This window comes from Oreochromis niloticus, linkage group LG12, assembly GCF_001858045.2.
Source record: "Oreochromis niloticus isolate F11D_XX linkage group LG12, O_niloticus_UMD_NMBU, whole genome shotgun sequence".
NCBI classification, from domain to species: domain Eukaryota; kingdom Metazoa; phylum Chordata; class Actinopteri; order Cichliformes; family Cichlidae; genus Oreochromis; species Oreochromis niloticus.
Window position 1 is genome coordinate 18,081,738 of NC_031977.2, and position 14,850 is coordinate 18,096,587.

The following is a 14,850-nucleotide window of genomic DNA, read 5'->3' on the forward strand; positions in this document are numbered from 1 at the left end:
ATATGTTCAATTGCTTATTAATTCAAATCAGTCAGTCACCTCCCAGCACCTCACTGCATTTAGCCATGCAGACATGGTCAAGACGACCCGCTGAAGTTCAAACTGAGCATCCGAATGGGGAAGAAAGGTGATTTAAGTGACTTTGAACGTTGCATGGTTGTTGGTACCAGGCAGGCTGGTCTGAGTATTTCAGAAACTGCTGATCCACCGGGATTAACCCACACAACAGTCTCTAGAGTTTAGAGAGAATGGAAAGAGAAAAAAGAAAATATCCACTGAGTGGCAGTTCTTTGGGTGAAAATGCCTTTTTGAAGTCAGAGATCAGAGGAGGCCAAACTGCTTCCTGCTGATAGCAAGGCAACACTATCTCAAATAACCACTCATTACAACCAAGCTATGCAGAATACCATCTCTGAATGTGCAACACGTCAAACCTTGACGCAGATGGGCTACAGCAGCAAAAGACCACATTCTGTGCCACTCCTGTCAGCTTAAGAACAGGAAACCAAGGCTACAATTTGCACAGGCTCACCAAAATTGGACAAAAGAAGATTGCAAAAACAGATGAGTCTGAATTTATGCAGCAACATTTGAATAGTAGGATAAGAGTTTACCATAAACAGCATGAACGCGTGGCTCCATCCTGCCTTGTATCAATGGTTCATGCTGATGCTGGTCGTGTAATGGGGTGGGGATATATTTTTGGCATGCTTTAAACTCCTTAGCATTGTTCAAACCTCACAATCTACCTGGGTATTGTTGCTGACCATCTGTAGCCCTCTATGACCAAAGTGTACCCAACTTAATGGTTGCTTCCGGCGAGATAACGCACCATGTCATGAAGTTCAAATCATTTAAAACTGGTTTCTTGAGGATTAAAATGAGCTCACTGTGCTACTGACTGCCTCCACGGTCACCAGATCTCAATCTAATAGAGAACCTTTGGGAGATTTGCATCATGGATGTGCGGCTGGCAAATCTGTAGCAGCTGTGTGATGCTATCATATCAACATGGACCAAAATCTCTGAAGATTACCTTGTTGAAACTGTGCATTAAAAATTAAGGCGGTTCTGAAAACATAAGAGGTCCAATCAGGTACTGGCAAGGTGTAACTAATAAAGTGTCTGGGGACTATTATTAAATGCAAACTAAAGAATAGAAGTCATAAACTGACAGCAATTATTGACACAGAAAAAAAGGAATCCTTTCAGCATTTCCTCAGATGGATTAAACCACATTAGACTGTCGTCTCACTCCTGTGGTCTAATGTCAGGTGTTATTTACCTTTGGGAGTAAAACAGCAACATGTGGATTTTTAATCATTCAAAACCTAACTGGAAAGTATTTTCTGTAGAAAAAACACCCAAAAGACAAAAAACATATAAAATACAGTCAGTGTTTACTGTTCTGTGCAGCAACGTACAAATAGTATAAAAATGAACAGTCATAGATTGGAAATGTAAACATAATATGTGACTTTTAACAGTAATGAATAAGTGAAAATGAAATGTACAGCCCGTCAGCTGTTGTGTAATGCAGTAACACAAACACGCAGTAGACGTGCGTTTAAAAAAAAAAGCTATATAGGGCAAGGAGCCAATTGCAATGAAAACACTGCAGCAAATAAGGGGAAGTACATAATGGAGGGACTGAGAGTTGATTATGCAAATACCCCAGCTGCAAAGGAACACGGAAGGCTATTGTCTTCCATTTGCATACTTGCTTGACAACTAGAACCTGCTCATCATGCCCACCGTGTTCAGAATAATGTCTCTGTATACGTGTAATAATGTAAATAGTGTTTCAGTTCAAATGAGGGCTGTGTCTGCCTAAGCTGGAATTCCTAGCCTGAGATCGTCAAAGTTTGGAAACTATTTAATTAATATCATATAAAAATGGAAAGAAATAGACTTTCTAAAAAAGATATGTCCTCTTTGCAGACACTGGTCTCCTGCACTTTAGAAAATGAACATTTAAATCAGCATGTGGAGCGTAATTAAGAACACATGGGGGAGGACTTTACAAAACTCAAAGTAAGAAAATTAAAAGTGAAAAAGTTCTATTCTATAAGTCTATAAATATTTATTGATATGTTTTCATAAAGAAGTATCTCTTATTGTAAATATAGGATTTATGCTTCTGCTAGCCTGCTACGATTGTGTTTTTGAAAGTATATGGCACGGTAAAATATTCTCACTTTCTTATATCCCTGAGTATTCCGACACTGATGTCTGAAAAGTGGAGGTACAGTACATTTTTGTGAGATTTTCTATTCTTATGTGACAAGTACAAAACAAATTACAGCTCACTGCTTACAAAACACGTTTTTTGTTATCCTTTTTTGGTCTCAGGGTTAGTTTCTAACAGCATTTAATGTCTTTAACTCAGCAATTCTTTATCCAGTGTCTCTGCATGTCGTCTGTCCTGTTACACAGAGTGTGCTGCTTTTATATTCGCGACAGCTTTTCTGAACAAAGGCACAGGAGACGCGTGCAAATTAGTACACTTATTGGCCAAATCGTTCCCTGCAGAGTGATTTCACTGATGCTGATGGCTTTCTGCTGTCTCCTCATAACAAGGATAGCACTCATCATCTGCAGGAATCAGTGCCTGGGTGACAGTGGCTCCATCTCTACCGCGAGATCATGAGACTGAGAACCTTTGCTCAACTCCACCGCCCGCGGGACCACTGTGGACCAGCGATCTGAGGTCGATAACAAAAAAGATTAAATGAGCGTGTGGTCCACATGAGTGTACATCGTATCTGTCTGTTTATTTAACCACGAGAGTGCAGCGAGAATCTCTCACCTCTCCTCAAAGCTCTAACACCCTGCTGCAGCCCGTTGGCTTGGATGGTCTCACTCTTGCCCGGATCCTCGTTAATTATCGCCAGGTTCTGATTCCAGTGACACCAGTTAACCTCGTCCACCCTGATTACACAAAAGGACCCCATTAGCAATGAGATTTCTTAGATGTAGCGCCAGCGCTGTTGGGTGGCACAGATTACGAATCAGACAAATCACCTGAAACACCAGCGCCGATCAGGTGTGCCATCATAGTTCTTCCCCACCGTCACCATCTCTCCAACTCGAAAAGACTTGCGAAGACAGACCGGGAACGAGCGCTCGATGTCCAAGATAGTCGTTGCCCACTGGGAGTATAAATTATGAAAAATATTTGAAGTAAACAGAAACTATCATAACAGAGCAGATTTAGAAATTCAGCAGTAAAGCTGTAATCACAAGGGCAGCTTAATTACTGGTGGTTGTAAGTTAGCAAGATATAACACAACATTTGTCAGTGCTCTTTTACAGTTAAATACTCACAGATTTGAAACACTTTGCCACCAAAAATAAAAACATAAACTGATCTCATAAGTTTTAAAGTAAAGGCAAAATTATAGCCTAAAAAAAGCAAATTTGGGATCCCTGAAATGGGTCTTCTATCACTCTTAATGGTTCTTTGCATTTACTTGTAGTAGATGCTGTCTGTTATTATTATCATCATCATTATTATTATTTGTTGCTTTTTGAGTTATATTTGTATTGATATATTGTGTCTCAGAAGCCTAACCAGGGACAAGGTCTGCAAATTAGCTGACTCCTACATCAGTTGCATTCTTGTTTAAAGAAACGTTAATATCAATTGTCCCTGTTTTATGTATAAATAAATAAATATCAACAAGTTCTTGATAGTTTGCCATGAAAAATTTTGTACATGTTATTATCATTATGTCTAGAGAATGAATCTCTGGCAACTATATGCTTCACAAATGGAAGATTTCCACAGGATGAACTGCAGCCTGATCTCACTGACACATTTGAGGGATGCTGCCGCCCTCTCAATCACAACATAGTCATATTCTGAACTCTGTCATCTATTTGACTCCACCAGTGTATGCCCATGCTACCGTGTTGTTTTGTCCGTTTGTGCTGTTGGCATACTGACATGTTTAATCAAAACAAGGAAAGTAAACAAATACGGGTGGCAGGTGTTCATATACTAAACATGGGTCATTTTAGGCCGTTGTTAGGTGGTTGTTAGACATGTATAATTCAACTTCTCCGGATATGAATGAGACGTTACTGTGTGAATTTAATGCGATTCAGTGCTTTCATCAAGTGTTGTAGATGCATTAAGGCCAAAAAAAACAGGTGTGAGCTTGTTGCTAGGTGGTTGCCAGGTAAAGTGATGGTGTCATAATATATCAAACATAATTCAAATGAAAAATGATACAATGGTCATATAAGGTGTTATAGGTGCATAAATGCTAAAAACAGGTTATTTTATCATCATCATCATCATCTTTATATATAAAGCACTTTTAAAACAACCACAGCTGACACAAAGTGCTGTACTAAATAACTAAATAATACAATTACATAAGATATAAATAAAAGCCAAATAAAAGAAGAAAAAAAGTAAAATAATTAATTAGTAAGTTAATAAATGGTTTAATTAAAAGAGAAACTAAGTCTCACTACAGTCAAAGCCAAGAATAAAAATGGGTTTTAAAAGTGGACAGTGAAGGGGCCTCTCTAATGTGCAAGGGCAAGTTATTCCATAATTTAGGAGCAACAATAGAAAGGCTCTGGCCCCTCTGAGCTTCCTCCTGGATCTCGGTACTTCCAGGAGCATGTGGTCAGCTGACCTAAGAGACCGACATGGTGTGTAGGGATGAAGAAGCTCAGAGAGGTAAGGCGGGCAAGATTGTGAAGGCATTTAAAAATAAACATAAGAATTTTAAAATGAACTCTAAAAGACATAGGCCACCAGTGCAGTGAGGCCAGGCCTAAGATGCACCTGTGCTCAAGTCTGGTTGATCATGCAGGAGGAGCAGGCAGACAAAATTATAAAAAACAAAGACACAGACAGAGGTGCTTTGTATTTCATTAAGTTATGGTTCTATAATTTTAAATAATCATCATGCTCTTTAAAATAAAACCTGACAGTAGACACTGAGACCACAAATGTGTTAGGAAAGTCAAAAATCAAGTGTGCAGGAAGTTTATTTTGTCATTGGCTTCTATGTAATCAAACTTGTTTATGCAAGCAGAAGAGTCGCCCCCTGCTGACAATTATAAGGCTTTAATTTCTTTTCCATTTAAATGATATGTTTAAATGAGCCTCGTTTTTCATCGGCTTCCACAAACAATCGACTCACCTGAAGCTTCCAGATTTTTTTGCTCTCCTTGGAGACCTGACCCACCGTCTCCCCCATCAAAGCGATCAACATGTTGAGTAGCAGCACGAAGGTGAGAATGATGTAAGTAACTAACAGGATGAGAAAGACGACTGGATTCTGTGCACTGTAGATCATGTCCAGGTCTCCCATCCCAATGGTGAGCTTGAAGAGGTCCAGAAGGAAAATGCTGAAAGTGTTATTGTCCCTGCATGCAGGGTAGGTTGGGCAACTCCCGTTACACACTGTGCCTGGCGGAGGGCACACAGTCAGCAGGGATACCAAGGCTGCGGGATGGAAACAAAAGGTAGGTTGGCTAAGAGTCTGTGAGCACTTAGATGAACATTCACCTGAGAGGCGGGTTCTACCAGTCTGATGATTATAAGGCTACAGCTAGCAGAATGTGTGATTATCATAAGGATTGAAAGCAGTTACTAAAAGTCTGATGATTGTTTAATTTTTTTCAAGGTGCTGTTGTTTTTCTTTAGAGCCAGCGCCAGTGGCCTCATTAGACAAACATAAAAACAGTTAACAGATGCAAACCCCCTGGTAGCTTACCTGATGCAAAACCGATCATGAAGAGCACATACACCAGCAGAAACCTGAAAAGGTCCTTGAAAAGAATCTAAGAAGAAAACAAACGTTAAGACACACACAAGCCTTTGGATTTCATGCATTTTTTTAAATTAGCTGTCCATTTTCACAGTCTAACCTTTTGTATCATGATGCTGTAGGTGCCCGTGAGCTTCAGGCCCCTGGTGAAGTAAAGCGTGTTCATCCAGCCCAGGGCGAGTGCAAACACCATGACAGAGACGTAGGCCTCAATGCCAGACAGGTAGAGAGCAGCTGTGACTATAATCAGTACAGAGTAGATGAAGCTAGAGAGGACAGAGAATAACTTTGTCAGTAAACCAGTACCACTGCTGAATTGTGTAATACTGAAGTAGAGAGGATGGCAGGAAGATATGACTGCTAGCATTTGGCATTTTAACAGAATGTATACATCACAGCTAATGATCTAAATCAACACAGTTCAGAGAGGATGCTCGACATCCTCTGCTCTGTGTTTGGATCATGGGTTTAATTAAAGATTCAAAATATAAAACACGCCAGCGAGGAGGCTGACAAATTAATTAGATGACTCAATTAAAAGGATGCGAAATTTGCCTCGGGTAAAAGCCAGCAAACGATATAGCGGAGGTGAGGATCAGAGCCTGCGAGTACAGAGGATGGAGACTTACTACAGCAGTTGAAAGGATCCATCAATAAATAAAGACTTCACCCCAGGGCACTTTTTCAGGAAGAGGTCCTTAATCTGCAAAAAGAAAAAAAAGTGAGAGAAACATTTCCACAGTGACAAAAACACTGCTGAACAGGTTAAAAGAGACTGGGAGAAAGCAGCAACCAAGCGATGGTCAGAATATAACAAGAGGTCGGAGGGCACACACTAACATTTGTGAGGAAGAAGAAGATTCCTGATGCCAGTGTGACAATCTCCCCGGCCAGCCGCCAGTAGTCAGACGATGTGGTATGTGGGTATGGAGGCTGGAAGGAAGAACATCTGAACATCTTAGCAAAACACACACGAAAAGCATCATATGCAGAATGTTTATAAGGAAAAAAGTGACTATGACCAAACGGTAAATTAAAGGATTAGTTTATCGTTTTGGAGGCCTATGTCTCTTCACTTCCTCGCTGAGAGTTGGATGAGAAGATTGCTATCAATCTTATATCTATCAGAATAAACCCCAAGCCTGCAGCTTTTATCTTAGTTTAGTATTAGCATGTAATCCCCCGTAAGATGTCAATTTGTCACATTTTACTCTGGAGTTTCACATTTCAAAGTTTGGATAGAGGTATGCTCACTGTTTCCCCCCTGTTTATGCTAAACAAAGATAACTGTCAGCTGCCTGTAGCTTAATATTTATTGTAAAGATATGAGAATGCCATCAATCTCCTTATCTGCCTCTTGGCAAAGAAGCAGATCCCCCGCCCCCCCAAAAAAGTAAATATTCTTATAATATAGAGCACTGAACGTCCTGTTAGTGCAGAACTGGAACAAATATGGAACATAAAATTGCTGCTATAGCAGAGGATGCATTGTATTTTATACATGAGACAGAACATAAAATTAAATCCCTGCAATGATAAATGAAAATATTCAAGTGGTGTCTTGAAAAGTCATTTTCAGTCATTTCACACCTACCTTTCCATGTGTTGGTTGGTAATAAGCCACCAGGGTGAATATGATCATGGTGATGAGGTAGGAGAACACACTGATGTAAAAAGTGACAGCAGCAAACCTGTTCCATTTGGCCCTCAACAGCTCATTGATGGGCTCCACTGCCAGCATCTCATGGCGGTTCTGACAAGAGAGGACCAAAAACATGACGCTAATAGATGTGATAAATAAAAACATAAATAAATCCTGATATTTGTATATGTACACAATGTGCCAGGTCTCCTGTGTATTTTTTTTATGCTTAGTTTAGATGTTTTAATAATCAAACGGTGGGCTTAATAACCCCTAATTTAAAGTTTTGAAAGAAATAAACTAAGAAAATATTGTCTTTGTTTACCTCATTGTGACTGGTGTAGACAAGGATTTCCAGCACAGATGACTCCTTGCCACATGTATCCAGTGAAGACAGATCATAGAGGGAGGAGTACACCGGACCATAGGCCCAGTCCTTAAACTTACGGGACAGATGACGAACTTCCTCGTCTTTGATCTCACGTCGGATAATGTGTTGAAAAATCTGGAGGAAAATGAACAAGGTGGCCTAAGCATCTTTGATCTGGACTTTCTATAATAAGGGAAAATGATGCTTAAAACATTTTATCTACCCCTATCTTGCCCAATCTGGCAGCCATCATGAGAGGCGACATGCCATCATTGTTGGGCACTGTCTCCAGGTTGCAGTCTGGGTAAAGCTTGGCAGTCTTGATTAGCAGCAGGTCGTACATCTTTGTGAGGAAACGCGTGTTGTCCTTGGTGTTGTCTGCAATGTGCACCAGCGCGTGCAGCACCGTGTTTCCACGTGAATCCTGGCGTCGCACGTCAGCTTTCTTGTGCGGATTCTCCGTCAGGTAGTGCACTATGTCGGGCTGGTTCGTGCAGGCAGCCAGAGAGAGAGGCAGCTCACCTGGGCAAACAGACAGAGACAGTGTGTGTGTTCACTTAATTCTGAAATCACGGGAGATTATTAGGAAAGCTGCATTTCAGATTAAAAATAAGCAAACCAACAGGAGGGTTAATTAGGAACTGTAGCTGGTGTCTGTATGTCCCTGCAAAGCATACTAAACATGGATCAAAGATCTGACTTAAATCCCCCCTATGAAAACAGCACAATTAGCAGTTGTTTGAGGGAGGGGCGCAATGGGGCCAGAGTGCCAAAAGCAGCTGCTGAAAATGAGCCGTTGCCATGGGTGACAGATTACTTTGTCACCTCGCATAGAAACGCTCCTCTTCATGGATTTGCACGGGTGCATGCAGAGTGTTAGCGTGAGTCTAAATCCCATTAGCCATCAGCCCTGCCAGGTTCCTGTACACCTCACTGCAAAGCTCCACAGCAAATTACTCACACTGTGCCCGGACACGCTGGGATTTGGGAATGACAGCCATGCTAAGTGCAAATAGAAATCATCCCCTGTTTGATGAGTAAGGAGTGTGATGCTCGATTGTGACCATACAGACAATTTTTAAATTTGGTTTGGGTAAAAAACAAAAATAAAATTGAAAAAAATAAAAATAGAGCCCATAATGTAGCAAATCTACTTTTCTTTTGATGTTTTAGGAGAAAAACAATGTGCATCATTTATATTGTTTGATTGCAATTAAAAATTAAAACATGTATATAAAGACATTTTGTTCTGGGTACTTCACACAGCTGATTTCAAACCTGTTATATACTATCCTTTAGTAAAATCTGAACATTACCCAGCAGAGGGCAGTGTTGGGTTTACTTTACCGGCTCTGATGCAGCTCTCCTACTGCTGTTCGCAGGTCAATGAGGTGCTCTGCACCAGCAGTGGATGTCTACATTTCTCACATGCAGGACACAGACACCTTTCACTGGATGCAGTCCTTGAACAGCTGACATAAGGCTCGTCTTTTCATGTGTTTTCAGAGCGTAGCTAATGACAGTTCCTCAATACCTCAAAAAAATCTAGGTAGAGGTAAAGGTGGAGCTCACCACTGGACCACAGCAGTACCCTGAGTGTATTAGCCCTGCTAAAATGTCACTTCATTTCTCCAGAGTGGAAATTGAAAATGTGACCGGTGAAGTCATCCAAACCTCAAACAAACCACCCAATTATATAAATATTATATATATTTCCAGGACTCTGTATGTGCGGCTGACTGGGACTGGCAATAGGTGTGCTAAAAGTGGAAAAACAGAAGCACATAAGTTTTTATGTGCTGACAAAGGTCTTTACCAAAGTAGAAGTAACCACCCTCGTCTTTGGGCTGGAAGAAGCGTCCCCTCGCCTGGGCGTGAACGTCAGCTCCTTTTTCCACCAGCAGCTTCACATACTGCTTACAGCGTCGTTCGATGGCAATGTGGAGCGCTGTCTGGCCTGAGAACACCACCAAACCCCGCAGATGAAATATTATGTGATGTCATACCACTGCTTTGCGTTAATTAAATCAATCTGGAGTAAGGGTTGGGTTTGTGGACAGGTTTTCATGAGCTCAAAGTTTTAGTAACTGCCTTCTACAATAATTCCCAAAAGTGCAAAAAGGAGTAAAAGCTCAGAGGTTACACTGAGTGGCCTAACAACTCACTTTTTGTCACAAGGTGCTACTGTCTCACAGCTAACAGTGTAAGGAGTTAGCTGTGATAAATGGATATATGGTGTTTTCTTCATCATTTATCCAATTCAGAGATCCAAGACGTTGCAAACATATTAACTATAAACACATTTTCCCCTGCCAGCTGTAACTCAGGGCAAGAAAAACGGACAGCAGCCCGATATACTAACCGCAAAATTCACATTAATTTAAAGCACAAATGCATTTTCTTAAACTGCATGTGGTCATTTTGGGATTATTTTCATACCTCTGTAGTAGACGTCCCTGAAGGGCGTATTAATGAACTCTCTGAGACTCCCATTCTTCTCTGCTATGTCGACCAGCACTGGGATGGTGTTGTTCTGACGGCCATAAAGGTTCATCAAAGCTTTTGGCAGACATGTCTTACCTGTGTATGGCTCTGGTAGAAAGAAAAAAAATTCAACAAAAAGAAAAAGAAAATGCTTTAATCCAGACATATTTTGTTTAGAAAGTGCTTTTATTTCTTTATTTAATCTAATCTAAGTGTGATACAAAAGCTTCCAATACCCCTCTAGGCCTCCACCGTCCAAGGCTACCCCAATCCTATCAGATGTACTGTAGTACACCCCAGAACATGTACATTATAAATTAGCCCAAGTTTTGGGAATTGCTGGAAATAAATCAGTATTTGGGATTTACAGTAACAGGCTGTTAAAGACAGGGGTCAAACAAGCCCTTTTAAACAAGCTATTATGAGATTCTGAGCCTAAAAATAAAGCACTATTTAAACTCTCTCACAGAGGCCACAGTTTGCTGTGATTTCTCTCTGCTGTCTGACATAAAGCTCCTCAGACACACACAGGAAGCTTTGCACTGGGTCAGACAAAGACTCTAACGTCATTCCACCTTTTCCCCTTACTATCCTCTGAGTCAAAACCAGATAAAGACAGAGAGAGGCGAGGAAGTGCAAAAGGTCAAAGGAGCCAGAGGACAAAGCTGAGCTTCATCTCAAGAGCAGAGCTGAGATAACTTTTTAAAAAAACATAGGAAAGTGTAGGAAATGAATATGAATCACCTGCATCTTAAAACTTACCTCTGAATTCCTCATCGGTTAACCTCTTGTTGTTACTTTGCAGGTACTCCAACAGGCCCTCGAGTTCCCCGGGGTCTCCACGTGACACACAGTCGAAGAGAAGCGAGCGGTTGAATACTTTGACGACTTTTGGAGGATCAGAGCTCTGGCTCTCGTCACAGGATGCCTCTGTTTTGCTGAGATGACACAGAAACAGGATTTACGTTGCTTTACATGTTTCAACTGAACTGATGATCCAGCAAGAGCAGGAACTCCCTGTGAACCTGTGAATTATTTAATATATTTCACTGATAAAGCATTAAGATGATTTTTTTTTTACTTACAAACTATATAAGCAATCAAACACAGCCTTCACTGCTCCAATAAATAGACCTCTGTGCGTATGGGGCAGGTAGGGCAGCCAGGAACAGACAGCAGCCTTAATATTACCTCAGCGGCTGCAGGGAAACAACAACATGCTCTCTGTTGGGTCTTAGGGACTGTGCTTCACACACAGTGCGTCTCTATGTGTACAAACTGCACCACTTCATGTGGCACACCTCTGTCTACAGAGTGGCCAATGTGGGAGGATTTTGTTTTTAATGACAAAATCTTTCCAAACTAGCCCTTTTGTCCATGGATAAAAATCCAGTATATTTTAACGTCAGAAAGGTAAACGCCTAACGCGAGATGTTTGAATCATTTTCCATGTTTCCTCGAAGCACACAAATGCTGCAGTTTGAGAACAGCTTAGATCTTTTCCCTCACCCTTTTGGGAGCTTCTTTCTGCGTTTCTTTTGGTTGCTTGAGTTTCCGTAGGTGCCATAGTCAAAGAGTGAGTCCATGGGTGCTTTCTTGGGAGCAGGAACCACATTTGACTCATATATGGTGGATTCCAGGAGGTCCATTGGGTTGGATATGCCCTTCTTGAAAGCACCGTGGAACTTCATCCGTAGGTACTGTCTGCTGTCTGCGGGGTGGCCCGGCTGGGCCGGCTCCAGGATTGACTCCTGACTCGAGTCCTGAGTTGCTGGGGATCCATCCTGGCTCTCGAACAGGTGTGAGAACTCAGATAAAGGGAAGGCTCCATCACCCTCAGGCTGAGCAGCCTCACTGTCTCCCAAATCCACCGAGATGCTTGGTTCAGAGCTGATGGCGTTGGCCTTGGGCAAGGCGAGGTGGCGCCTTTTGAAGATAGCAGATCGCCCCTGGAATACAAATGATAAAAATGTTGTGAGGAAGCAGCAGGTTCTTTAAATGTCACAAAGGTCTCATTTAAAACAAAAAGATAAATATTAAATCTGTTTATTTATGTAGAAAAATAACTTTTTCTAATATATTAAATAACCCAGAAAGTGCCAGCTAGAATATTTGATAAGGATCTTTGGTCATTTCATTATTACTATTATTTTATTTCAAGCTCTTGCTTACTATTACAAGAGAGAGAGCTGAGCTGTGTTTAATTACAGTGGACCTGATCATTTCCTCAGGTCACATTAGGAAGGAGGATATAAGACACAAGCACAGTCTCCAGTAGTCACCACCGCCAAGCTGCTTACTGAAGGGTAGAAGCCTTAGAAAGTTGTCAGTGATTCCCATTTATATGCTGTTGGTATGAAATGGTATTAGACATGCAATTTTAAAAAATAAGTTGGTAAAAATCCCAAGATACTGATCAATACATTTATAAAAACCAGATTAAATACTTTACATGGCATTTGCTGTGCAGGGTTAAATTAAACTGTAATACGCCAGTTTTATTTAACGCTGCACAGCAGTGCTTTTAACATAAGACAATATGATGAGCAAACTGCACTGAGCAATACATTATTCTGACTAAAGAGAAGATGTATTAAGACTACAATTACCAAAGTGGCACTTGAAATCAACATTTAAAGCATAAAGTAGATTTAACATCATGCATTTAGGGGCGCTCTGTACCTCATTCATCCCTTTTATCACAATGATGTGCCAAATTCCTCTTCGGGGGGAAACTGGAAATGATGCTGAAGCATGTGGGCGCTGTGCAGAGCAAAGAAAAGTAAGCATCAAGTGAAACAGTGGCACAGGAGTACAGACGAAACATTGGCATGTTCCTAGTGATACAACAAGAGTGTCTGTGTTTAGAGGAGGGATGTATGGAAAACTTAAAAAAAGGAGTAATGCCAACATCAATACGAGTCTGGACTCTCATTGGTCAGATGAGCGTGTTTTCTCTAGAAGGCAGAATCACACCACCTTCCTGTTTAACACAGAACATTTACTAAATGGATGCTCTGAATGTTTTCCTATTACAGATGCATATATTATAGTATCTCTACACAAAACACATGCACACACACAGTACAGCTGCAGCATACTCTCAGACTTTGTGCAGCATGGACTTTTTAAAATTTTGCTCAAGACAGCGACAACCAATCTAAGCCACACTCTGCTGTAAAAGAAGCAGTACAAAACAAGAAACCTGGGGTCCCACTAAAGCAAGAGAAATGACTCACAGCCCCTTTTGACACACTGGATTATCATGCCTTTACACCTCAGTGGGCATTTGATGGTAAAAAGAAAGGAATAACAAAAGGCTGCCCCTGATTATAAGAACATTGAAACACTAAGAGCAAAGACTGCATTACTAAGGGTTTCTGGGTCAGAGTGATAGGATGGGATCATAAAACATCAAGTTGATCCAAGGCTCATATTATCCATTAATTGGGTCGAGAAGTGGAAATTCACTTTTGAAAGTTTCTCAGTCTGAGTGACACTGAGGGTCCCCTCAGGGATGTGGGATTTCCTGCTTTGGCAGAGTTAACGTGACATTATCCAGAGCCATAGAGCGTGACGACTGTGCCAAATGAGCGCACAAAAGAAGATCAAGCAAAAGAACAAGATTAGAATTATGATTTTGAGTAAGTCTTTAGTTGAAATAGATTTTAAGAGTTCGAAAGATAATAGCGTAAAAAAATTTACAAACATCTAATCTATATTTATTCATAAGTGAGAAAATAAAAGAACACGGGAAAATGTTTTAATATTTTAAAAAGCACAAAAAAGATGTTAAAAATAACTTATGATAAAAACTAATAAGAAGAATAATGAACATACAAATTCATATGACTTTTTTTACACTCGGGTATTATTTTTAAAAAAAGGTTTTGCGCAACTCTCATTAATTATTCAGCTAACACAGACAGTAAAATATTTATTTCTTTATTTCTTTAGCAGAAGAAGCCATGAAGAAGAGCATGGCATATTCCTTACCTTCCTCTAACCAGTAAATCCAGTTTTCATTTTCTTAGAAATGTTTACAGCCTGCTCCGTAACTTTATCCCATGGAAAGTTTGGACGTGTTTTCTCTGATCTACTGTGCGCTCCTTGAATGCATCTTCTGCTTTAATGCAACTCCAGGCATCCAGATGAAAGTGAATTACCTAAAACAGTTACCCTCCCTCGCGTATACGGCTGCCGTTAAAGTCTCACAGAACAACGGCCGCTTTCACAAACTTTGGGTGGGACAAAGTGACCACATCCTTGTCTCAAAGCTGGAGCCAACACGGAAGTTTTAAGGTGAAGTACCACATGTGGCCGCTAGGTGTTGACTTCACTGAAGTCTCCGGATTTTTCCTGGAATTACAAAGACACCTGAGCACAATTTACATGTCATTACAAGCCACTATGGTACACCAGGAATGTTCTCCTCTTCTTGTACCGTCATAAACAACAGTTCCGAGCTGACTTTATCTGTTTCCTTGTTTGTTTGTTTTTTGTCTACAATACCTCTCATTCTGTCATAATTACTGTGCAAAAGTCAGGAGTCATTCTTT

The 14,850-nt window shown here is 40.7% G+C and overlaps 1 protein-coding gene across 1 annotated transcript; it reads right to left on the reverse strand.

Moving 5' to 3' along the window:
* Positions 1-1,381: 1,381 nt before the first annotated feature.
* On the reverse strand, positions 1,382-14,591 carry trpv4 (transient receptor potential cation channel, subfamily V, member 4). Its single transcript, XM_003451734.5, has 17 exons — positions 14,288-14,591; positions 12,974-13,054; positions 11,801-12,240; positions 11,054-11,229; positions 10,247-10,399; positions 9,624-9,764; positions 8,031-8,329; positions 7,763-7,942; positions 7,390-7,548; positions 6,636-6,728; positions 6,425-6,498; positions 5,896-6,061; positions 5,742-5,808; positions 5,166-5,470; positions 3,025-3,152; positions 2,810-2,931; positions 1,382-2,705 (listed from the first exon to the last, which is right to left on the reverse strand). The coding sequence occupies exons 2-17, from the start codon at positions 12,980-12,982 to the stop codon at positions 2,605-2,607; spliced, it is 2,613 nt and encodes an 870-aa protein (XP_003451782.1). The 5' UTR covers positions 12,983-13,054; positions 14,288-14,591; the 3' UTR covers positions 1,382-2,604.
* Between the last annotated feature and the right edge of the window lie 259 nt (positions 14,592-14,850).